Here is a 23,101-nt window from a genome sequence, read left to right as displayed (position 1 = left end):
TTATCGGGATTGAAGACAACTTCAAAACCATTATCACATAATTGACTAATGCTAATAAGATTATGGGACAAGCCATCAACAAAGAGTACATCATGTATGGGAGAGGTAGAGTTACCTATGGTGCCTTCACCTTTGACTTTTCCTTTCTTATCATCTCCAAAGGTAACTTCTCCACCATCCTTGAGTGATAGGGATGCGAATTGAGTGAGATCTCCGGTCATGTGTCTAGAGCATCCACTATCAAGGTACCATGTGTTCCTCTTGTTGTGGCTTTTAAGGCATACCTACATAGGAATAGGCAAGTGAGATCCCTTAGGTACCCAAATCTTCCTAATCTTGCTATGTTCATTTGTTTTCACTTTAGAGTTCAATTTGATCTTATCTTGTTTAGCATGCAAGCAAGCAACTTTATAATGACCTAACAATCCACAATAAAAGCAAATTTTGGTACTACTAGAGGAAGTCTTTTCAAGTTTGTTTTTATAGTTAGATATTGTGGTATTCCATCTATGTCCAAGTCCACTTTTGTCACTTGACATTCTTTGAAGATTTACAAGTTTATCCAATTTTAATGAACTATTTTCAAATTTTTCAAAGAGTTTCCTGAGTTCATCATATTCAAAAGATAGTTTACCGTTTTCATGCTTTAGTTTGTTATTTTCAATAGAAAGATTTTGTCGATTTTCATTCAAAGTCTTAATGGTAGCATTTAGCTCATGAATCTCTACTTTGCATTTTTCATTTTCATCATCTAAGAATTCATGATCCTTTTTTAACCAACCAAATTCTTTTGTCATGTTAGCAAGAGAATTTTCAAGTGATGCAATTTTATCAAATTGAATTTCAAGTTCATCATTTGCACTTTGTAAGGAATCTAAAACTTCTTGTAAGATAATGACATCATTTAAAGTGTTTACCTCATTGTTGTCGTTTGTTGAGGCCATGAAGCACACATTTCTTGCTAATAGGCAATCTTCCCCATCATTTTGTTCGCCTTCGCTTTCAATCTCCTCATCCCATGTGGCGGACATTCCTTTCTTGCCTTCTCTTCTCTTGAAGTGGTTGTTTGAAGTAGGTTCATTGTTGAGTGGACAATCCGGGCGAATGTGTCCAAGCTTCTTGCAACCGTAACATCGGGGTTGAGAAGATCCATCACCAACTTCTTCTTTCTTCTTGAATGGAGGATTGGTCCTTCTATTTCTCATGCCTCCCATGTTTCTTTGCAAGAATTTGATCCTTCTTGTTAGGAGAGCTACTTCATCCTCGATGTCTTCCTTTGCATCTTCACTTTCACCTACATTACAAGCAAAAGCAATTCCTTTTCCTTTTTCGATTTTAGTTTCGATTTCGGGTGCTTTTGTTTTGAAAATCATTTCATGTGTGATCAAGGACCCTATAAGTTCATCTAGGTTCAAAGTGTTCATGTCCTTGGCTTCGGTGATTGCGGAGGTTTTGGATTCCCAAGACAAAGGTAGGGACCTAAGAATTTTAGTTACTAAATCTCTATTGGAAAATTGTTTTCCAAGTCCCCTTAATCCATTTACAAGATTGGTGAATCTAGTGTACATGTCGGCAATTGTTTCATCGGGTGTCATTTGAAAAAGTTCGTATTGCCGAAAAAGATGGTTCATTTTAGATTCTTTAACTTGATTGGTTCCTTCATGGGTGACTTCTAGAGTGTCCCAAATTTCCTTAGCCGAATTCAAATTTGATACTCTATTGAATTCTTCGGGAGATAGAGCACAAATGAGAGAATTCATGGCTTTGGCATTATAATTCGAAGCTTGTTGTTCGGCTTCGGTCCAATCATTTAAATTTCTTGTGGGTAGGATATATTCATTATTAATTGCTCTCCACATTTGATAGTCTTGAGTTAAAAAGATTTTCATTTTAGTTTTCCAAAAACCATAATTTGTACCATCAAAATAGGGTGGCCTAGTGTTTGAATAACCTTCATGATGTTGAGGGTAGTTTGCCATTTTTGAATCTTTACTCTAAACCGGTTAGGGTTTTCAAAAAAAATAGAGACGAGGCTCTGATACCAATTGAAATACTCAAGAGGGGGGGTGAATTGAATTTAACTCAATATTAGGCCTTTTGAAAATTATCTATAAACCCTAATTGGAATTTTTCTTCACTTAATTAAATATTTGGTTAGTGCAAATATAATTGAAAGAACAAAGTGAAAAGCCAAACCAAAACAACAATGGAAATGCAAGAGTGAGAAATGACACACCGATATATAGTGGTTCGGCCAACGGCCTACTCCACTCTACTCAAGGTCGCACTTGAGGGATTCCACTATTGGAGACCTCCACGATGCCCGGCTCCGAGGCGGTTACAATTCCAAGGGATATTAAACAAGGATGCCCTTACACCTTTACAAAGACTCTCCTTCTCCGCCGAGTTCTAAGCGGTTGCTCTCTTAGGGAATTAAAAAAAGGAATGCCCTAGCCACCTATACAAGATATGGAAGATTTGATAGCTTGGCTTCTTCTTGAAAGCTTGATGCCCTTTGTAGTTCCTTGATTGCTCTTCAACAAAGATTGCAAGTGAAAGCACTACTATATCCAAACTCAAAAGATTCACAAGTGAAAGGCAAGTTTGGGATGAAAAACAAAAACTCAAGCTAAAATGGATTGCAAATATTTTTGATGCTTAAGGATGTTTTTCAAAGATCAAGAGAGAGGAAATAATCCTCTAGATATTGTATAAATAGTCTCTCCTCAAAATATGACCGTTTGGGGGTGTAGATAACAAAAAACAAATTTTAATTCAAAACCCAACGGCTCTTTTTTGAGCTGTCGCAAGGTTCTCGGAGTTCCGAGAACCATTCTCGGAGTTCCGAGAAATATTCTCGGAGTTCCGAGAAATATTCTCGGAGTTCCGAGACAACGGCCAGAAGAAATAAAATTTCTACTGGACCATTTCTCGGAGTTCCGAGAAATTTTCTCGGAGTTCCGAGAAAATGTCCAGATGCTACTGGACCTTTTCTCGGAGTTCCGAGGGAACTCTCGAAGTTCCGAGGGAACTCTCGAAGTTCCGAGGGAACTCTCGGAGCTCCGAGAAAAATTCTCGGAGTTCCGAGAAGCCTAAAAATCCACAGATTTTGATTTTTATTGCTTATTTGATTTTTAGCTTTTGGAACTCAACTCCTATGATTATTTTGGAATGTTTATGAGGGTCCCAACATGTTGGTCCACCACATAACCATTCACTAATCCATTTTAAGTTCTTAAGTGTTCTTTGAAAAACATTTTGAAAACACTTTGCCTTGACTTTGAAATCTAAAGAGAAAGGATGTACAATGATACCTATGTAGCTTTCAACTTCTCTTTAGTCTTGGTCTTCAATTGATCTTCCATCTTGTGTATGCTTGCTTGAGAGATGAGGTGAGCTTCACTTAGCTCCTTTGACTCTTGTATGGGATATCTCCAAGCATGACCATGTTGTGTGTTGGTTTCTTCAATGATCAATCCTATCTCAAACACAACACTTCAAAGCAAATTGATTAGTATTCAAAAACACAATCAATTATGTTTAGAATCATCAAAACAAGATAGGAGAGTAGACCCTTGGGCTTACACCTTCTCTAATACCATCCATAGGTCCCCTCTATTGCCCTTGAGAAGCCCCCCTTACGTACTAATAACCCCTTTTTTGTAGCTGAAAACCCATGACTTTCATGGACCCCCCAAGGGTACTTCTTCTACCCCATTTGAGGGCCCATAATCCCTTCTCTAATACCATGCATAGCTCCCCTCTATTGCCCTTGAGAAGCCCCCCTTACGTACTAATAACCCCTTTTTTGTAGCTGAAAACCCATGACTTTCAACTTCAGGACTATCTTCTGGATTTGATGGACCCTCCAAGGGTACTTCTTCTACCCCATTTGAGTGCCCATAATCCCTTCTTTAATACCATGCATAGCTCCCCTCGGTTGCCCTTGAGAAGCCCCCCTTAGGTACTAATAACCCCTTTTTTGTAGCTGAAAACCCATGACTTTCAACTTCAGGACTTTCTTCTGGATTTGATGGACCCTCCAAGGGTACTTCTTCTACCCCATTTGAGTGCCCATAATCCCTTCTCTAATACCATGCATAGCTCCCCTCGGTTGCCCTTGAGAAGCCCCCCTTAGGTACAAATAACCCCTTCTTTGTAGCTGAAAACCCATGCCTTTCACCTTGAGGACCTTCTTCTGGATTTGATGGACCCTCTGAGGGTACTTCTCCTACCCCATTTGAGTGCCCATAATCCCTTCTCTAATACCATCCATAGGTCCCCTCTATTGCCCTTGAGAAGCCCCCCTTACGTACTAATAACCCCTTTTTTGTAGCTGAAAACCCATGACTTTCAACTTCAGGACCATCTTATGGATTTGATGGACCCTCTAAGGGTACTTCTTCTACCCCATTTGAGGGCCCATAATCCCTTCTCTAATACCATGCATAGCTCCCCTCTATTGCCCTTGAGAAGCCCCCCTTAGGTACTAATAACCCATTCTTTGTAGCTGAAAACCCATGCCTTTCACCTTGAGGACCTTCTTCTGGATTTGATGGACCCTCTGAGGGTACTTCTCCTACCCCATTTGAGTGCCCATAATCCCTTCTCTAATACCATCCATAGGTCCCCTCTATTGCCCTTGAGAAGCCCCCATTACGTACTAATAACCCCTTTTTTGTAGCTGAAAACCCATGACTTTCAACTTCAGGACCATCTTATGGATTTGATGGACCCTCCAAGGGTACTTCTTCTACCCCATTTGAGGGCACATAATCCCTTCTCTAATACCATGCATAGCTCCCCTCTATTGCCCTTGAGAAGCCCCCCTTAGGTACTAATAACCCCTTCTTTGTAGCTGAAAACCCATGCCTTTCACCTTGAGGACCTTCTTCTGGATTTGATGGACCCTCTGAGGGTACTTCTCCTACCCCATTTGAGGGCCCATAATCCCTTTTGCTGTAATTTAATTAAGAAAATATTATATCCTTGCCAGATGTAACATGTTAAACTAATTTCTCGTAGATTTCGTCTTTAAACTAGATTTCGTACTGTGACCTGTGTACTTGAAATGCAATGTTCACTTATGTTAAATTATTTCCATGCTTCAGTCTGGTATTAAATGTACTGAGAATCAAAATATGTTATCATCTTCTTCTCATGTTTAAGTCTTAACCATATCATATACTCCTTTTGCAGACAAGTTTTCAATCAGGAAGGTCATATTTTCTTCTTTCAACGTGTGCCTTCGAAGGTTTTGCTTATGTCGGCCTCTACTTATTCGCCTTGAGAAGCCCTCTTTACGTACTGCTTCTTATCATATCTTGTCTGCCCTTTGCAGGTCTTCGTAAACTGGCACGCACAATGCTTTCTCTGCTGTTACACTATGATGGCATACTGAAGGATGAAGTTAATTGGGAATATGTTGGTGGGAGTAAGAAATTGTTATTGGTAAGTCCCCGAATGAATCTTAAAGAATTGGAGGCTCTAATCCACAGTCGAGTTGGGAGTATTGGAGGAGGGGTGTCACTATCCATCAAATGTCGATATGTTGTTGATCCATATATAAGCACTCTAATCGACGTCGATAGCGATGAAATCTTCCAATCGTTGGTTAAGGTGCTTGAGAAAGATAATTTCAACTCTGTGATGCTATACATAACAAAAATTGACAATGGCCTAAATTCATCTTATTCTTCAATTCTGCCCACAAACAATGTCATACCTTCTACTTCCTTTTCACCTCGAAATCCCTCTCATAACCTGCCCATACGTTTGATTTCTGTACCACCGATTCCCTCTCAAAATCCCTCTCATAATGCATGCATACCTCCTACTTCCGTTCCACCGATTCCACACCTAAGATATCCATCGGAACGAGTAACTGTCACTCCCGACTCTCGTTTTGAAGTAGACTTAGAAAGAGAATATGAAACAGAATTGGGTAATACAAGCATAGGAGGTGACTCGACACAATTTAGTTCAAGGTATGTCTTGTACAATTTTATTTATATTGAAGTACTCAATCTACTATCCTAATTTTATATTGTTGAACTGTGTAGGGTACGAGTTGGCCTAAATGAAAACTTCTCGGACGATTTGTATGAGAACCCTACCTCCGAAGATATCATTGTCCCCGGGAATGATGCAGATGTGCCGTTGGAGCATATTAACGTTTTGGAGGATGATTTTCATGTCTTCGGTTGTGATTTCGAAGAATTTAGAACTGAAGATGACAATGATGATGATCCTGCAGAGGATGATGATGAGGATGATGACGAGGCTGAGGTTCAGGATGAGGAGGGTGATGAGGCCGCCCATGATCCTGAAAATTATAATGGAAATGAAAATCAGAACGAAGATTCTGGTGAAAATCGTAGGCCAACAGAAGTGGCTCCCCCTACCGCCAGTGGTTGGCCATTTCTACCTGCTGGCACAAGTCGGCCACTGGAAGTAGACGACATGTATGTTGGGGCTGATGAGGTAGATGCAGATAATCTTCAGTTCGATGAGTTAACTGTTGGGGCTATGTATCCAAATATGAAGCAGTTCAAGAAGGCCGTTAAGGAGTATGCAATTCGGCAGCGATTCATGTTCAAGAAGTCACGGTCAACTCCCAAGAAGTATGCCGTTGTATGCAAAGAACCAGGTTGCAAGTGGCGTATATCAGGCATTAGCCGTATGACTTATGTGTTAGTGAAGAAGTTTGTGAGCGACCATACGTGTACATCTCACTGAAAGGGCAATGATAATCATCTAGCTACATCCCCATGGGTTGCCGAGACATGCTTACCCCTATTTGACCGTCTAGAAGATGTGGGGACAAGGATCATAAGACAGTACATGAAGTCGCACTGGGGTATAATCATGACCTACCGTAGAGCACACCTTGCGATGAACATCATCCTTGAAATAAAGTGTGGAAATGTGGAGGACTCCTACCGCTTGCTCCCTGCACTGATAGTTGAGATGATGAGAACAAACCCGGGCACCTACATGCGTGTTTTTCGAGCGAGAGATCTACGTCCAGGGGGAGATGATAAATTTGCTCGCTTATTCTGGGCATTTGGTCCCAGCATACGTTCTTTCCAACGAACACTCAGATCGATAGTTTTGGTCGATGGGACGCATCTACGTGGAAAGTATCTTGGAATCTTACTGATCGCAGTTGGGGTAGACGGGAACAACGGCTTAGTTCCATTAGCTTTTGGTGTTGTCGAGACTGAGAACGAAGATAGCTGGTGCTGGTTCCTCTATTTGGTGAAGCGGCACATATTGCCTGGGGGGATAGGCGCATTGACCCTGTGCTCCGATCGACAAAAGGGGTTGATGCAAGCAGTGCCTAAAGTAATGCCTATTGCAAACCATAGCTACTGCATGCGTCACCTCGCCGCCAATCTGTACACCGACTTCAAAGACCCTTTACTTAAGAAATTGTTCTGGAGAGCTGCTAGGGCTTTGAGAGAGTGTTTTCATAGACACAATGGAAAAAATTAAGGCGAGGAATGAAAATGCACACAACTGGATAGCCGCTATTCCGAAGGAAAACTGGGCTAGTTTCTACTTCAAGGGGGAAAGATATGATGTGTTGACCACCAATAGATCGGAGTGTTACAATGCAGTGCTAAAGGATGCCAGAAAATTGCCGATTGCAGCTGCGGTGGAGCTGACTCGTTTTAAGAGCTCCGAATACATACAGAAACGTCAAGCGATGGGCCTTCAATGGGAAACAAAGTGCACGCATTATGCAGAAAAACATTTGGGACTGACCAGGGAACAGGGTCGCGGATATACTGCTTATCGAGTAGGTGTGCACGAATTTGAAGTAAGGTCCCGTGATCATCATGATGTCGTAAACTTGCTGCAACAAACCTGTACATGTCGTGAGTTCCAAACGCTTGGGCTTCCGTGCGGACATGCCATGGCAGCCATTGCCATCACAGATTTTGATGAGTACGATTATTGCCATAAATGGTTTCGTATACAGATGTATCGGGAAACGTACTGTGAGGTGCTTCACCCTACAGTAGATCGCACTCAATGGGAACTGCCTCCAGAACCTCTGCAGACTGTATTACCTCCAATAGCGAAAAGACCACCTGGACGGCCGCGAACGAGAAGAACTGACCGCGAATTGCAGAGTGGAGTGCATCGCAAATGTACGATCTGTGGAAAACTAGGCCACAACAAAAGGACTTGCAGAGAACCTCCCATGGAGAGACAACTCCCTGATGAATCTTCCATTGGACCCTCTGCCCCCGTTTTCAATAGGTACATGATACGTAATATATTGAGGTCAATAAGTAGTATAGAACATCCCCGATTCCATACTTATTCGGTGTGGTGGTGGTGTTGTAGGTTGGGTGTACCTTGTGCAGCTCCTTTTTTCACGTAATTATTCCGCGGAGAATGCATTGGAGGCTCCAGTTGGATGAAGGAGGAGAAGTGGATTAATTGAAAGTGTGCACAGTAATTAGTTGCTGTATATAATAATTTTTTGAGGTATAGTGGTGTGCATAGTTGAAGGCTGGCAAGTTTTCTGAGGAGAACCCAATTTTTTGAAGGTGGAATATTCAATTTTTTGGACCCTACTGTAATTAATGGTATACTGTAATTAGTGGTGTGCATAGTTGAAGGCTGCCCAGTTTGATGAGGGAAACCCTATTTTCTGAAGGTGGAATACTCAATTTTTTGTTATACTGTAATTAATGGTATACTGTAATTAGTGGTGTGCATAGTTGAAGGCTGCCCAGTTTTATGAGGGAAATCCAATTTTTTGAAGGTGGAATACTGTATTCTTTGTTATACTGTAATTAATGGTATACTGTAATTACTGGTATACTGTAATTTTTGGAGGGAAACCATGTTTTCTTAAGGTGGAATGGGTTGTCATAGTTGAAGGCTGCCCAGTTTTCTGAAGCTCGAATGAGTTCTACCTTGCAAGCATTGTTAAAATAAGCTTTTCCCTGCTGGTAAGAAAATTCAAGAACTGGAAAATTAAATTGGTTGTATATATATGACCTTTTTGTTCATTTTGCAAAAAGTTTGTCATTTTGCAACCTTTATTTATTGACCTTTTTGTTCGTTTCATGGGCATTGATGTCCCAAAAAAATGGAGCATAGAGCTTTACTCCCCCTTAATATATGCATATTATTATGACTTGGGAGCTCAAATATTCTCCCCCTTTTGTCATCACCAAAAAAGGTGGAACAAAAGGAAAGAGAGTAGGTGTGAGCCAATGAAAGTGCGTACAACCACTCAAAGGACATAGCATCCACGACACATCATAACAGTGACAGAATTATATAAAACGGAATACATCCCAAAAAGATCCAACTTACTATCCAAGCAACTACCTAAATATGATCCATACAACCAACTGATAATCCAAACACTATAGAAACATATAGATAAGGCTAATATAAAAAGAAATCTGAACAACACAGGATCCATCATCAGAGAACTAGAGCTATCTACTATTCCGAAGGAGGCGGTGGGTGATGAGAAGAACTGCCCGGCGCCTGGCCCCACTGACCACTGGAGATGTAGCGATAATAGGCGGCCCACTGGTCATCAAAGTGGGAAGTCATGGTGTGGAAGCGAGTCGAAATCGCAGAGTCGACATGGGTAGACAACTGCTGAAACTGAGAGGCCATGGATCGCTCAATGGCCTCCTGCATGTGAGCCAAATCCTGGCGAGTGCACAACTGAGATGTATCTCCTGAAGGCTGAGGTGCCGGTGCAGGCTGGTCCTCGGCTTCATAGCCTCCTCCATCGTGAACATCGATGTCAATCGCTGCTTCATTAAGAGCCATGCGGTTAAATGTCGGAACATCAAACGGGGCAGTAGGAGTCATGGTCATCTCTCCATCCAAGGTGATGCCGAAGTGCCGGAAGACACGGGTGAGAATCATGCCATATGGCAAGGAAGATCGGTAGCGTTCAGGGGTCTGAAACATGAAGCGAAACATGATATATGGCAGACAAAGCTGGCGGCCCTCTAGGATGCTGTAGATAATATATGCCTCTAAGGGTCTTACGGCTTCACGCATCCCACCACGAGGTATGAAGATGTGGTACATGAAGTTATGGAGCACGCGCGCAACCGGAATGAGGTCGGCAGATTGTACGGGCATATTAGGGTGGTAGCGCCGTGTTATCCGCCCATAGACAGTGTCATGATCAATATCATCAAGTTCATGCGTCCCATCGTCCGGCCAAAAATAGTGTAAGAGGCCGTCATGGCTAATCCCAAATACTGTGGCAAAAGTCTGATAGGTGAGTTTGATGACAGTTTTCTTCACCTTAGATTCGATTTTGAAGAAGGAAGGGGAAATGGTGAGATTGGCATAGAAGAGACGCACCAATCGAGGGTAAACGGGTTCGTTAATGTGAAGGATGGGTGGTCAATGAAGGGCATCAAATTTGGCCTTTAAATCAAAATTTTCAAGGACAGGGGGATCAATGTACCTACCGGTGAGGACGCGCCTAGTGCCGATGTCGTCCCAGAGTTTCTTCGCCTTATCCCCAGTGAAATAGGACTTGGCCACAACCTCGGCAGCCACAGCCTTGGCCTTGGACTTCTTCCGTGAAGGCCCTTCTTCGTCGGGAACTTCTTCACGAACGTATTCGGGGTCTTCAACTTGGGAGGAGCCTCCGATGTTGAGATTTTTGGTTTTAGGAGGCATGGTGACAGGAAATATGGATGGAGACAAAAGTGATATGTAAAGTAGAAGAGAAATAGCCCTAAAATGGAGGCCAATAAGAGAAATAGAGAAGGGAAGAAAGAAAAAACGAAAAAGGGGTGAAATGCTAGGGTTTTAGGAAGAAGAGAGGGATTTGGAAGGGAGAAGCGGGTTTTGGAGGAAGATGTAGGGAGAAAATGACGGAACGAAAGAAAAAGTGGACTTACGGTTTCAAGAGAAGTGGTTTAGGTATAGGGAAAGAAGAGAAGAAAAGTGAAGTAAAAAAAAGTAACCGGGTCCAGGGTTATGAAGCTCCTGGGCCGATTCTCGGAGTTCCGAGACACTGTGTCCGAGTTCCGAGAACAAAAGAAAAATTTCTTTTTTCCATTGCCCGAATCTCGGAGTTCCGAGAATTACTCTCGGAACTCCGACAATTTCCGGTTTCTTGTATATGCTACTGGACCGAATCTCGGAGTTCCGAGAAATTTTCTCGGAGCTCAGAGAATATACAGGTTTTTTTTTAGGCTACTGGAACGAATCTCGGAGTTCCGAGCAAATTTCTCGGAGCTCCGAGAATAGACAGGTTTTTTTTTTAGGCTACTGGAACGAATCTCGGAGTTCCGAGAAAATTTCTCGGAGCTCCGAGAATATACAGGTTTTTTTTTAGCCTACTGGACCGAATCTCGGAGTTCCGAGAAATTTTCTCGGAGCTCCGAGAATATACAGGTTTTTTTTTAGGCTACTGGAACGAATCTCGAAGTTCCGAGAAAATTTCTCGGAGCTCCGAGAATATACAGGTTTTTTTTTTGGCTACTGGAACGACTCTCGGAGTTCCGAGAATTTTCTCGGAGCTCCGAGAATATACAGGTTTTTTTTAGGCTACGGGTACGAATCTCGGAGTTCCGAGAAAATTCGTCGGAGCTCCGAGAATAGACGGTTGTTTTCACATTATACTGGACCGAATCTCGGAGTTCCGAGACATTGTCTCGGAATTCCGAGAATCCTTGGAGGTTCCATTTTAGGATCTGCTAACCCATTTATTTTATATTTTTATTTGGTATGAATTGTCTTTTCGTACACAAACTATTGAAATTGTGGCCCATCAAATGGACGTTATGGATCATCCTATGGTGTGGGGTGGAAAGTCCATTTGGAAAGAAGAGGGTGGGTGTTGTAAGAAATTAAGTGTGCAATTTATGAACAACTTTGAGGAAGAATTTTTTTCTTCCCAACAGTTCAACCAACCAAACAAAACCGGAAAAGCACAAAAAACAGGGGTCCCATTGCCAACTATGACGATGAAAATATAAAGTAGAGAGAATAACCACAATTACAAATAAATCATATTTCCATCCAATAGAAATATAAATTCCCCCAAAACTTTATGAACAAATATTTGATGATTTTCAAAGACCTTTACCATATTTCGCAATGAACCCAATGCCACAAACACCATCACTTCACAGAACTTGATTTTTCATTACAAATACATAGTTGTCAGTATGCTGAGATACAAACAAACCCTCCCTCTGTGTCTCTACACCCTGCTTTCTGTCCTACACATATGCGCCCAACAAATAAATGTAGCCCATTTTACCCCATTTTGCTTACAAATACACAGAAAACTTCACTTGAAAGACCATCAATGTCCACCATGTTTACAACATCCATCAGAACTTGAAGAGAGGTTGTTCATTTTTCAGTCATATATCCCCCTTAAGGAAATCACCACAGTCCCCAAACTCTCCGCGCAAGAATCTTTCGCAGAGCTGCAGCCGATAAGCGGGAATGTCAGACTTGCTGAAAGTAAATGGATCATTTGCATACAGATGGTCGATCGCTTTAAGCACGAACAAACCACAGTCGAACCTGCATAACAACAGTTGTATTGAGCGAATCAAAATCATAGCCTAGAAAAATAAACATTTAAATATACTAATATACTGACCCATTGGCCTGTTGTGGGAAATTTTCCATCTGCGCATATTGAAAGTGGTCTATATCACAGCCCCTTTCCTTTAAGTACTCCTTCAACAACACAACCTGCAAGTGGTTAACATTGACAGGTTTAGGAAACAAAAGTGTTATACGTATAGATTTATAAGTAGGAAAACATTAAAGATGCTAACCCACTTACGGTCAATCCTGCTCTTTCCTGGAACTCTATTCCTTTACAGGAATTGCATTCGTGGAAGATTTTGTTGACCATATCGACAATGAGGAGAACCCAATGGTTGTCTTCACATAATGGTAATAGTACCATTTTTACTGCTTCGAGGTGGTGGTTTATAAGTCTACTGTGTAGAGCGTCCTTCGCTGTCCTCCACTTTTCTACCCTCTGGACCTCAGTGACTTCGGTCCCTACTGCAGTAAGAGTTCCCTATAAAAAAAAGGAATTCAATGGGATACTACAGATAAAATCTTATGTAAACCTCAATGTGGGATGATAGAAATAACACTTACATGTACCACCGATGGAACGAAGACAATTCCCCCCATTGCAGGATCTGCTAACCCATCGTCGTTGGAGGACTGCACGTGCTTCCCATATATATCGACAATCTTCAAGGAAGAGAAGTAAATGTCAGATGTACATTATTCCCTACAGTAATGTAGAAATTAATGATAAAAAATGACACTTACAGTGCCAGTCAGGTATTGTCTGACATTCCATAGATGTTGTAGGTCTTCAGCTATTAGGTGTACATCATCCGTTTCCATGAGGATATCACTGCAAAATTGTATTAAATTGTTAGTTAATAATTTTCAATTCTGATCAACTTAAATCATGGTATAATATAATTCACATCTACTTGCCTTTTATCATGCTTTAGAAGTCTCTCTATCAGAGCTGTTCTCCTTCCCTTACGCATCTTCCCGTCATCCCCTTTCTTCTTGGGCGGTGGTTTAGGTATGTTGGGGTCCTCCCCCTGTTTCTTCCCTTCCTTCTGCCTCCTCTTTCGGGTCTTCCCTGAATAGTAGGGGCTTTTTCTGGCTCTCCCAGGTTTCCTACTCCTTCCATCCATCTTCACACCCCTCACAATGCTCCCTAATTCGGAATCCACCATCTCATCCCTTACACCACTCACTTTCATCTCAACTTCAGTAGATGGTGCCTCTTCCTTGGTCACCTCCATTTCGAACAATCGTTGTAAAGGGTTAAGGATCACCCCGTCTGTGGTGCCGAATATTTCTTCATGTGACTTGGGGTTCTGAGCCGATACATCTATTAGGGTGGCGGCTGCATCCATGTCACATCCAAGCTCAGCTAAATCCGTCCAATCCTCGCACAGCTGCGAAGAGAATCGTGCACCTTGAGATGCATTTTCGCCCTTCCTCTCCTCCTCAACCCCCTCCACCTCAACCCCCTCCATTCTTCCCCCAGTCCCTTCATTTGTTCTCCGCATACGCTCCCATCCTTTTTTCAAATCCTCCTCTTTCTTTCTGACATCTTCCTCTCTTTTTCCAACATCTTCCTCTCTTTTTCTTATTTCTTCCCATGCTGCTGTAATCATCTGCCACTGTCTATCAATTACATCTCCCTCTCTCGCCAAAAATTTTATATGCTTCGACTCATCTTCACTACTTCCTTTCTCCATTTCACTTTCTACTCCCAAAACTATCCCCTCGGATTCCAACTGTTCCTTATCGACTTCCATTGTCTCATCAACATCCTAATGTTTAAACATGACAGTCAATGATCAAATTTAAAAAATCAATAAGTAAAATAAAATAACGTACGCAACATAGTCATGCTCGACTGCATTACCTCATCCTGTAGGTACTGTGACTTCTCTAACAGAGATACTTTCAATGTCACCACCACCTGAATTTTTGGAAAACATAGTCAGTTATCAAGATACTAGTATTGATATATACGTTAACAAATTTTTCATATCTCACCTCCGATTTCTTTATCTGCTTCTGCTCCACTAATCGATATGTCTTTGATTCGTTTGCTTTCCAGTCCCATTTAAGGACACGTGGACGAGCAGTTGGATTGGTGGGAATCCAAAATGTGGTATGCTCGTATAACCATACCTGCATACATACGAAACACCATGTTAATCAAACTATAAACAGCACGGTTAGAATATTAAATGTCATGAGTCCAAATTACCTGAATTACCAACGAGCAGCCACCAAGGTACCTGCCACCCTTGCTGACTCTGTCTAGGTAATCTACGAGCCAGTCATACACTGCCATCGCCCAGTTATAGTTGCCAATGTTTCCTATGTCGTCGATGTAGGGCCAGAAGAGCTCGTCAGCTCGATGTGCGCTTTTTGGGAAAAGGACAGAGGCAAAAAGATGCAGGAGAACATATTTCACTGTCTTCTCTATCGAAACTTTATTGCGTTCTCTAACTAATGCTGTAATTTCATTCTCAATAACCGATGCCTTGACGTTGGCCTCTGGAAATGGCCAGCCAGGCACTTTAGGTTGCGGTTTTGTCCTGTCGAATGACAGAACCCTCACCACGTCCATTCGCTCTCCAGTAAGTGGCAGTCCTAATGCCAATACCACATCTCTTGGAAGGAAGGGGACATTTATACTCCCTAACGTGAACGTGTTAGTGCCGGGAGTCCACTTATCGTGGATAGCTCTTATGAGAGGCTTGTGCATGATAATGTCCTCCATGCCAAACAGATGTCGGAAAGGAGTCTTTTCTATGGCATGAAAATGGACTGGCTTGAACTTTATCCTGTCCATTGCCGATTTGAAAGAAGCTGGAGAACATCGTGCTGGGACGTATGGAGCCTGCAAAACAAATTACATCGCCAAAATATATGTCGTAAATGAATTAACTTACTATCATTGATACAATTAACAACATACACACTTACATCTGTTCCTCTCTTCTTCACAGCTGCAGTTTTCGTCTCCTCCCCTTCTAAACTCCTTTCTGTCCTTCTTGGAGGCTTTGTTACTTTCACTCTATCACTTTTTCGCTCACCATCTTTCAAGGCTTTGAATGGCTCCTGACCGGATAAAAACTGTATAACAATGAACAACCAAATTAAAATCACCGAGATCAATTCATAACCCAAAAACTCAGTTATATTGACAATCATTAAAAATCTCGTCCTCATCATCTCTAAAATAAATTACCAAGAAAATCAATAAAATCCAACCCATAGCATAAACTCATATTCCCAATCAGTACTATTATGAAGAAAAGCTACCAAGCAAACCAACAATTATTACAATTCTCATACTTACCTGAAAATATGTATCATGTCTGTAACCTCTAAGGTCTGGCTTCTTAGATATGAAGCAAAGCATAGAAGAAATAAAAGAGCTAACCAATAAGTGCAACCATCAGTGTTCTATATGAATTTTCTGAAAGCATAACAACAAGGACAAACCCCCAAAACAGATTAGGAGGTCTGTTAAAATTCTCATCCACATGGGCATCAGGCGAGTATTAGCTCACATGCATTTAAAAAAGAACTTATAGCATCAGACCTTTTGAGAAACAAAGCAGATAAGCACTAGGTATTGGAATTCAATGACCACCATTGGACCAATAATTTAATAAATGAAATCGAAGATAAAACAAGTGAACCATGACTGCTTCAACAATGAACATGGGTCTCCACATGGTATTAAAGAAGGCCCATCAACTATAAACTGTGCCCTCTACATGGTATTGAAGAAGGTGTTTTTGAAAACCCATTTCTCCACTCCACATATTGTAAAAATAAAAGCCTAGCATAAACAAATAGCAGACGACCATTTGCATTGATTTGACTCCGTAGGTGGAAATGTGGTACCTGATATGTACATGAAATGAAATCGCATTTCTCCATCCCAAAAATTAACGTAAAAAATAAAACCTAGCATAAATGCAGAAGAAGGTCCTGAAGTTGAAAATCAACTCTATTTCAGCTACAAAAAAGGGGTTATTAGTACGTAAGGGGGGCTTCTCAAGGACAACCGAGGGGAGCTATGCATGATATTAGAGAAGGGATTATGGGCACTCAAATGGGGTAGAAGAAGTACCCTTGGAGGGTCCACCAAATCAAGAAGAAAGTCCTGAAGTTGAAAGTCATGGGTTTTCAGCTACAAAAAAGGGGTTATTAGTACCTAAGGGGGGCTTCTCCAGGGCAACCGAGGGGAGCTATGGATGGTATTAGAGAAGGGATTATGGGCCCTCAAATGGGGTAGAAGAAGTACCCTCGGAGGGTCCATCAAATCCAGAAGAAGGACCTGAAGTTCAAAGGCATGGGTTTTCAGCTACAAAAAAGGGGTTATTAGTACCTAAAGGAGGCTTCTCAAGGGCAACAGTGGGGAGCTAGGCATGGTAATAGAGAAGGGATTATGGGCCCTCAAATGGGGTAGAAGAAGTACCCTCGGAGGGTCCATCAAATCCAGAAGAAGGTCCTGAAGTTCAAAGGCATGGGTTTTCAGCTACAAAGAAGGGGTTATTAGTACCTAAGGGGGGCTTCTGAAGGGCAATAGAGGGGACCTATGGATGGTATTAGAGAAGGGATTATGGGCCCTCAAATTGGGTAGGAGAAGTACCCTCGGAGGGTCCATCAAATCCAGAAGAAGGTCCTGAAGTTCAAAGGCATGGGTTTTCAGCTACAAAGAAGGGGTTATTAGTACCTAAGGGGGGCTTCCCAAGGGCAATAGAGGGGACCTATGGATGGTATTAGAGAAGGGATTATGGGCCCTCAAATGGGGTAGGAGAAGTACCCTCGGAGGGTCCATCAAATCCAGAAGAAGGTCCTCAAGGTGAAAGGCATGGGTTTTCAGCTACAAAGAAGGGGTTATTAGTACCTAAGGGGGGCTTCTCAAGGCCAACAAAGGGGACCTATGGATGGTATTAGAGAAGGGATTATGGGCCCTCAAATGGGGTAGGAGAAGTACCCTCGGAGGGTCCATCAAATCCAGAAGAAGGTCCTCAAGGTGAAAGGCATGGGTTTTCAGCTACAAAGAAGGGGTTATTAGTACCTAAGGGGAGCTTCTCAACGGCAACAGAGGGGACCTATGGATGGTATTAGAGAAGGGATTATGGGCACTCAAATGGGGTAGGAGAAGTACCCTTGGAGGGTGCAGCAAATCCAAAGATGGTGCTCAAGTTGAAAGGCATGGGTTTTCAGCTACAAAGAAGGGGTTATTAGTACCTAAGGGGGGCTTCTCAACGGCAACAGAGGGGACCTATGGATGGTATTAGAGAAGGGATTATGGGCCCTCAAATGGGGTACGAGAAGTACCCTTGGAGGGTGCAGCAAATCCAAAGATGGTGCTCAAGTTGAAAGGCATGGGTTTTCAGTTACAAAGAAGGGGTTATTAGTACCTAAGGGGGGCTTCTCAAGGGCAACCGAGGGGAGCTATGCATGGTATTAGAGAAGGGATTATGGGCACTCAAATGGGGTAGGAGAAGTACCCTTGGAGGGTGCAGCAAATCCAAAGATGGTGCTCAAGTTGAAAGGCATGGGTTTTCAGCTACAAAGAAGGGGTTATTAGTACCTAAGGGGGGCTTCTCAACGGCAACAGAGGGGACCTATGGACGGTATTAGAGAAGGGATTATGGGCACTCAAATGGGGTAGGAGAAGTACCCTCAGAGGGTCCATCAAATCCAGAAGAAGGTCCTCAAGGTGAAAGGCATGGGTTTTCAGCTACAACGAAGGGGTTATTAGTACCTAAGGGGGGCTTCTCAAGGGCAACCGAGGGGAGCTATGCATGGTATTAGAGAAGGGATTATGGGCACTCCAATGGGGTAGAAGAAGTACCCTTGGAGGGTCCATCAAATCCAGAAGATAGTCCTGAAGTTGAAAGTCATGGGTTTTCAGCTACAAAAAGGGGTTATTAGTACGTAAGGGGGGCTTCTCAAGGGCAATAGAGGGGAGCTATGCATGGTATTAGAGAAGGGATTATGGGCCCTCAAATGGGGTAGAAGAAGTACCCTCGGAGGGTCCATCAAATCCAGAAGAAGGTCCTGAAGTTCAAAGGCATGGGTTTTCAGCTACAAAGAAGGGGTTATTAGTACCTAAGGGGGGCTTCTGAAGGACAATAGAGGGGACCTATGGATGGTATTAGAGAAGGGATTATGGGCACTCAAATGGGGTAGGAGGAGTACCCTCGGAGGGTCCATCAAATCCAGAAGAAGGTCCTCAAGGTGAAAGGCATGGGTTTTCAGCTACGAAGAAGGGGTTATTAGTACCTAAGGGGGGCTTCTCAACGGCACCAGAGGGGACCTATGGATGGTATTACATAAGGGATTTTGGGCACTCAAATGGGGTAGGAGAAGTACCCTTGGAGGGTGCAGCAAATCCAAAGATGGTGCTCAAGTTGAAAGGCATGGGTTTTCAGCTACAAAGAAGGGGTTATTAGTACCTAAGGGGGGCTTCTCAACGCCAACAGAGGGGACCTATGGATGGTATTAGAGAAGGGATTATGGGCCCTCAAATGGGGTACGAGAAGTACCCTTGGAGGGTGCAGCAAATCCAAAGATGGTGCTCAAGTTGAAAGGCATGGGTTTTCAGCTACAACGAAGGGGTTATTAGTACCTAAGGGGGGCTTCTCAACGGCAACCGAGGGGAGCTATGCATGGTATTAGAGAAGGAATTATGGGCACTCAAATGGGGTAGAAGAAGTACCCTTGGAGGGTCCATCAAATCCAGAAGATAGTCCTGAAGTTGAAAGTCATGGGTTTTCAGCTACAAAAAAGGTGTTATTAGTACCTAAGGGGGGCTTCTCAAGGGCAATAGAGGGGACCTATGGATGGTATTAGAGAAGGGATTATGCGCCCTCAAATGGGGTAGAAGAAGTACCCTTGGAGGGTCCATCAAATCCAGAAGATGGTCCTGAAGTTCAAAGTCATGGGTTTTCAGCTACAAAGAAGGGGTTATTAGTACCTAAGGGGAGCTTCTCAAGGGCAACCGAGGGGAGCTATGCATGGTATTAGAGAAGGGATTATGGGCCCTCAAATGGCGTAGAAGAAGTACCCTTGGAGGGTCCATTAAAGTCATGGGTTTCCAGCTACAAAAAAAGGGTTATTAGTACGTAAGGGGGGCTTCTCAAGGGCAATAGAGGGGACTTTTGGATGGTATTAGAGAAGGGATTATGGGCACTCAAATGGGGTAGGAGAAGTACCCTCAGAGGGTCCATCAAATCCAGAAGAAGGTCCTCAAGGTGAAAGGCATGGGTTTTCAGCTACAAAGAATGGGTTATTAGTACCTAAGGGGGGCTTCTCAAGGGCAACCGAGGGGAGCTATGCATGGTATTAGAGAAGGGATTATGGGCACTCAAATGGGGTAGAAGAAGTACCCTTGGAGGGTCCATCAAATCCATAAGATAGTCCTGAAGTTGAAAGTCATGGGTTTTCAGCTACAAAAAAGGGGTTATTAGTACGTAAGGGGGGCTTCTCAAGGGCAATAGAGGGGAGCTATGCATGGTATTAGAGAAGGGATTATGGGCCCTCAAATGGGGTAGAAGAAGTACCCTCGGAGGGTCCATCAAATCCAGAAGAAGGTCCTGAAGTTCAAAGGCATGGGTTTTCAGCTACAAAGAAGGGGTTATTAGTACCTAAGGGGGGCTTCTCAAGGGCAATAGAGGGGACCTATGGATGGTATTAGAGAAGGGATTATGCGCCCTCAAATGGGGTAGAAGAAGTACCCTTGGAGGGTCCATCAAATCCAGAAGATGGTCCTGAAGTTCAAAGTCATGGGTTTTCAGCTACATAGAAGGGGTTATTAGTACCTAAGGGGAGCTTCTCAAGGGCAACCGAGGGGAGCTATGCATGGTATTAGAGAAGGGATTATGGGCCCTCAAATGGGGTAGAAGAAGTACCCTTGGAGGGTCCATTAAAGTCATGGGTTTTCAGCTACAAAAAAGGGGTTATTAGTACGTAAGGGGGGCTTCTCAAGGGCAATAGAGGGGACTTTTGGATGGTATTAGAGAAGGGATTATGGGCACTCAAATGGGGTAGGAGAAGTACCCTCAGAGGGTCCATCAAATCCAGAAGAAGGTCCTCAAGGTGAAAGGCATGGGTTTTCAGCTACAAAGAATGGGTTATTAGTACCTAAGGGGGGCTTCTCAAGGGCAACCGAGGGGAGCTATGCATGGAATTAGAGAAGGGATTATGGGCACTCAAATGGGGTAGAAGAAGTACCCTTGGAGGGTCCATCAAATCCAGAAGAAAGTCCTGAAGTTGAAAGTCATGGGTTTTCAGCTACAAAAAAGGGGTTATTAGTACCTAGAAGAAGTCGCCATAGAGGGGCCATCAACTGCCTAACATGGTCCCCAAGTTCACAGAAAAGGGTTTCCAGCTACTAGTACCAAAAGAGGGTTTTCAAGGCCAATATAGGGGAGCTCCACATGGTTTTCAAGAAGGTGATTTTGAAATCCCATTTCTCCACTCCACAAATTGTAAAATTAAAAGCCTAGCATTAACATATGTAAATGAAACAAAATCGCATTTCTCCATTCCACAAATTAACGTCAAAAATTAAACCCTAGCATCAACAAATACCGTAGCATGCAACTCTATTTTACTCTGTAGGTGGATACGCATGTATGAAATGAAATCCCATCTCTCCATTTCACAAATTAATGTACAAAATAAAACCTTACAATAAATAAACAGCAGAACGTTTCTCCATTTCACAAATTAATGTAAAACATAAAACCCTAGCAGCAACAAACAACATTTAAAAGCATTTACAACTATTTTACTCTGTAGGAGGAAATGCAGTAACTCACATGTATATGAACTGAAAAAAATAAAAAACATATAGCATGAAAAAGGATTTCCACCCCCCCCCCCCTTTTGCATCTCTCTCAACCTGATTTTCCTCTTCAAAAATAAATAAAAATGAGATTGAATAAAGGAAGGGAAGGAAACGACGTACCAGGTAGGGTTTCCTTCAAATGCGAGGTTTGATACGTACTTCACCTTGGTCGAGATCGCCGTCGAGATCGCCGGAGTGATTGCCGTAGAGATCGTCGGAGGGAGGAGAGGACGAAATAAATTTAACAGAGACGAGAGGAGAGAAGAGGAAAGAGAGAGGAGGGAAAACGTAAATGTTTTTTATTTTATTTTTTCTAAGTCATTTCACTGTTTCTGCCAGAGGGGCATTCTCGTCATTCGAAATTTCGAAATCCAAATTTTGACCCCCTTCTGTCATTTCCAACAAACCCTTGACCCCTCTGATATTATGCCTTTTATTTGGCTCCCTTATGTCAAAAAAAAAAGTTAAAGCGCCGTTGCCGGGGATCGAACCCGGGTCACCCGCGTGACAGGCGGGAATACTCACCACTATACTACAACGACTGTTTTGTACGTGGACACTGATCAAAATATATTAATAAAATAAAGATAAAATGGAGACGTAATAAGAAGTTTTAAAGGTTGGTGACGAATTACAGGCTATGGTTGGAGGTTAGTCAATTAGAATTACGATGATGTTGACTCATAATTAACCTTTTCCATTGTTATTGCATGAATAGGTGGTATTAATTAGTAATAGACTATGTTATTGTTTGAGGAAAGCTTTCTACCATCCAACCACTACTGATGAAAACACAATACGTGGTGTTACGTGATGCCTCGCCTTACAATTTTTAGCCGGAAAATGTCAACACCAGATGAGATGTTTTGCATCAATTGCTGTGTTTTTCGTGTGTACTAAATCAACCACTCACTGATATGAAGGGAAGACTAAGAAGAGAAGAAATGAATTTCTTGTTGTTGGGCATAACTTAAAGTGACATTAGGACGAAAAATTAATCACTTATTTCTAAATTGGAAAGGAGGCTAAGTTTTATTAACTGGTGACTCAGTTGCGTTGACTCACTTGACCCACTTTCTAGTGAGTTGAGTTTAACTATGGTTTTAGCTCATGGCTTTCAATTTTAAGGGTGAAGTAGAGTACAATTTTATCTCTCTCAGGTTCTAATTAAGTCTTCGGTTGATAGGCAACACTTGCATTCAATCCAGAGTTCAGAAACATGAAAGCTCCACTCAACTCGATTCTAGTTGAGTCAACTTGAACCAGTGATTGATGACTTGCAAAAAAGACTCGCACATTTTCATATTAATGTATATAACTTTCATAGGTATATTTATTTTTATTTTATTTTATTATATAGAAGGTGCAAGGCATATGATTTGGGTAATATTTTTTTTTGGGGTTGTAGGTTTGAAACTTATGGTGGTTTCGGTGAGCCAATTCTTTTTTTTAGCGAGTCAACTTAACTTGGACAAAGTTCTAAGTTGACGAGAAGAGTTGTAGTTCTATGATTCCTTCTATCGAGCCAACATTGAGACAGTGTGAAGTTTATAGCACTACACGAAAACACAACATTTTTAGCTATTTTTTCCTTAGAAAAGAAGGCGGCTAACTCAGCTCAACTAAGCCTTTGTCCCAAACTAGTTGGGTCTGCTAATGAATCCTTTAGAAAAT

General features: G+C 42.3%; 3 protein-coding genes and 1 non-coding gene across 4 annotated transcripts; 1 reads left to right on the top strand and 3 right to left on the bottom strand.

The window, feature by feature from the left end:
• Positions 1-6,867: 6,867 nt before the first annotated feature.
• On the top strand, positions 6,868-8,395 carry LOC143850657 (uncharacterized). The gene is made up of 2 exons (XM_077359880.1): positions 6,868-7,347; positions 7,499-8,395. Exons 1-2 carry the CDS (start codon positions 6,868-6,870, stop codon positions 8,393-8,395), a joined length of 1,377 nt encoding a protein of 458 aa, XP_077215995.1.
• Positions 8,396-12,145: 3,750 nt separating this feature from the next.
• On the bottom strand, positions 12,146-12,971 carry LOC143849673 (putative ubiquitin-like-specific protease 1B). The gene is made up of 3 exons (XM_077358799.1): positions 12,824-12,971; positions 12,635-12,729; positions 12,146-12,555 (listed from the first exon to the last, which is right to left on the bottom strand). The coding sequence occupies exons 1-3, from the start codon at positions 12,947-12,949 to the stop codon at positions 12,390-12,392; spliced, it is 387 nt and encodes a 128-aa protein (XP_077214914.1). The 5' UTR covers positions 12,950-12,971; the 3' UTR covers positions 12,146-12,389.
• Positions 12,972-13,119: 148 nt separating this feature from the next.
• On the bottom strand, positions 13,120-15,198 carry LOC143850656 (uncharacterized). Its single transcript, XM_077359879.1, has 6 exons — positions 14,807-15,198; positions 14,590-14,727; positions 14,456-14,512; positions 13,504-14,360; positions 13,330-13,417; positions 13,120-13,248 (listed from the first exon to the last, which is right to left on the bottom strand). The coding sequence occupies exons 1-6, from the start codon at positions 15,170-15,172 to the stop codon at positions 13,120-13,122; spliced, it is 1,635 nt and encodes a 544-aa protein (XP_077215994.1). The 5' UTR covers positions 15,173-15,198.
• Positions 15,199-21,897: 6,699 nt separating this feature from the next.
• TRNAD-GUC (transfer RNA aspartic acid (anticodon GUC)) lies at positions 21,898-21,969 on the bottom strand. The gene has a single exon. It is a non-coding gene; the product is annotated as a tRNA-Asp (tRNA).
• Positions 21,970-23,101: the final 1,132 nt, after the last annotated feature.

This window comes from Tasmannia lanceolata, unplaced genomic scaffold (genome assembly GCF_043159265.1).
Source record: "Tasmannia lanceolata isolate RefF3 unplaced genomic scaffold, GAP_Taslan_0.1 ptg000018l, whole genome shotgun sequence".
Taxonomy (NCBI): Eukaryota; Viridiplantae; Streptophyta; class Magnoliopsida; order Canellales; family Winteraceae; genus Tasmannia; species Tasmannia lanceolata.
This window is presented reverse-complemented; position numbering and strand designations above follow the sequence as displayed.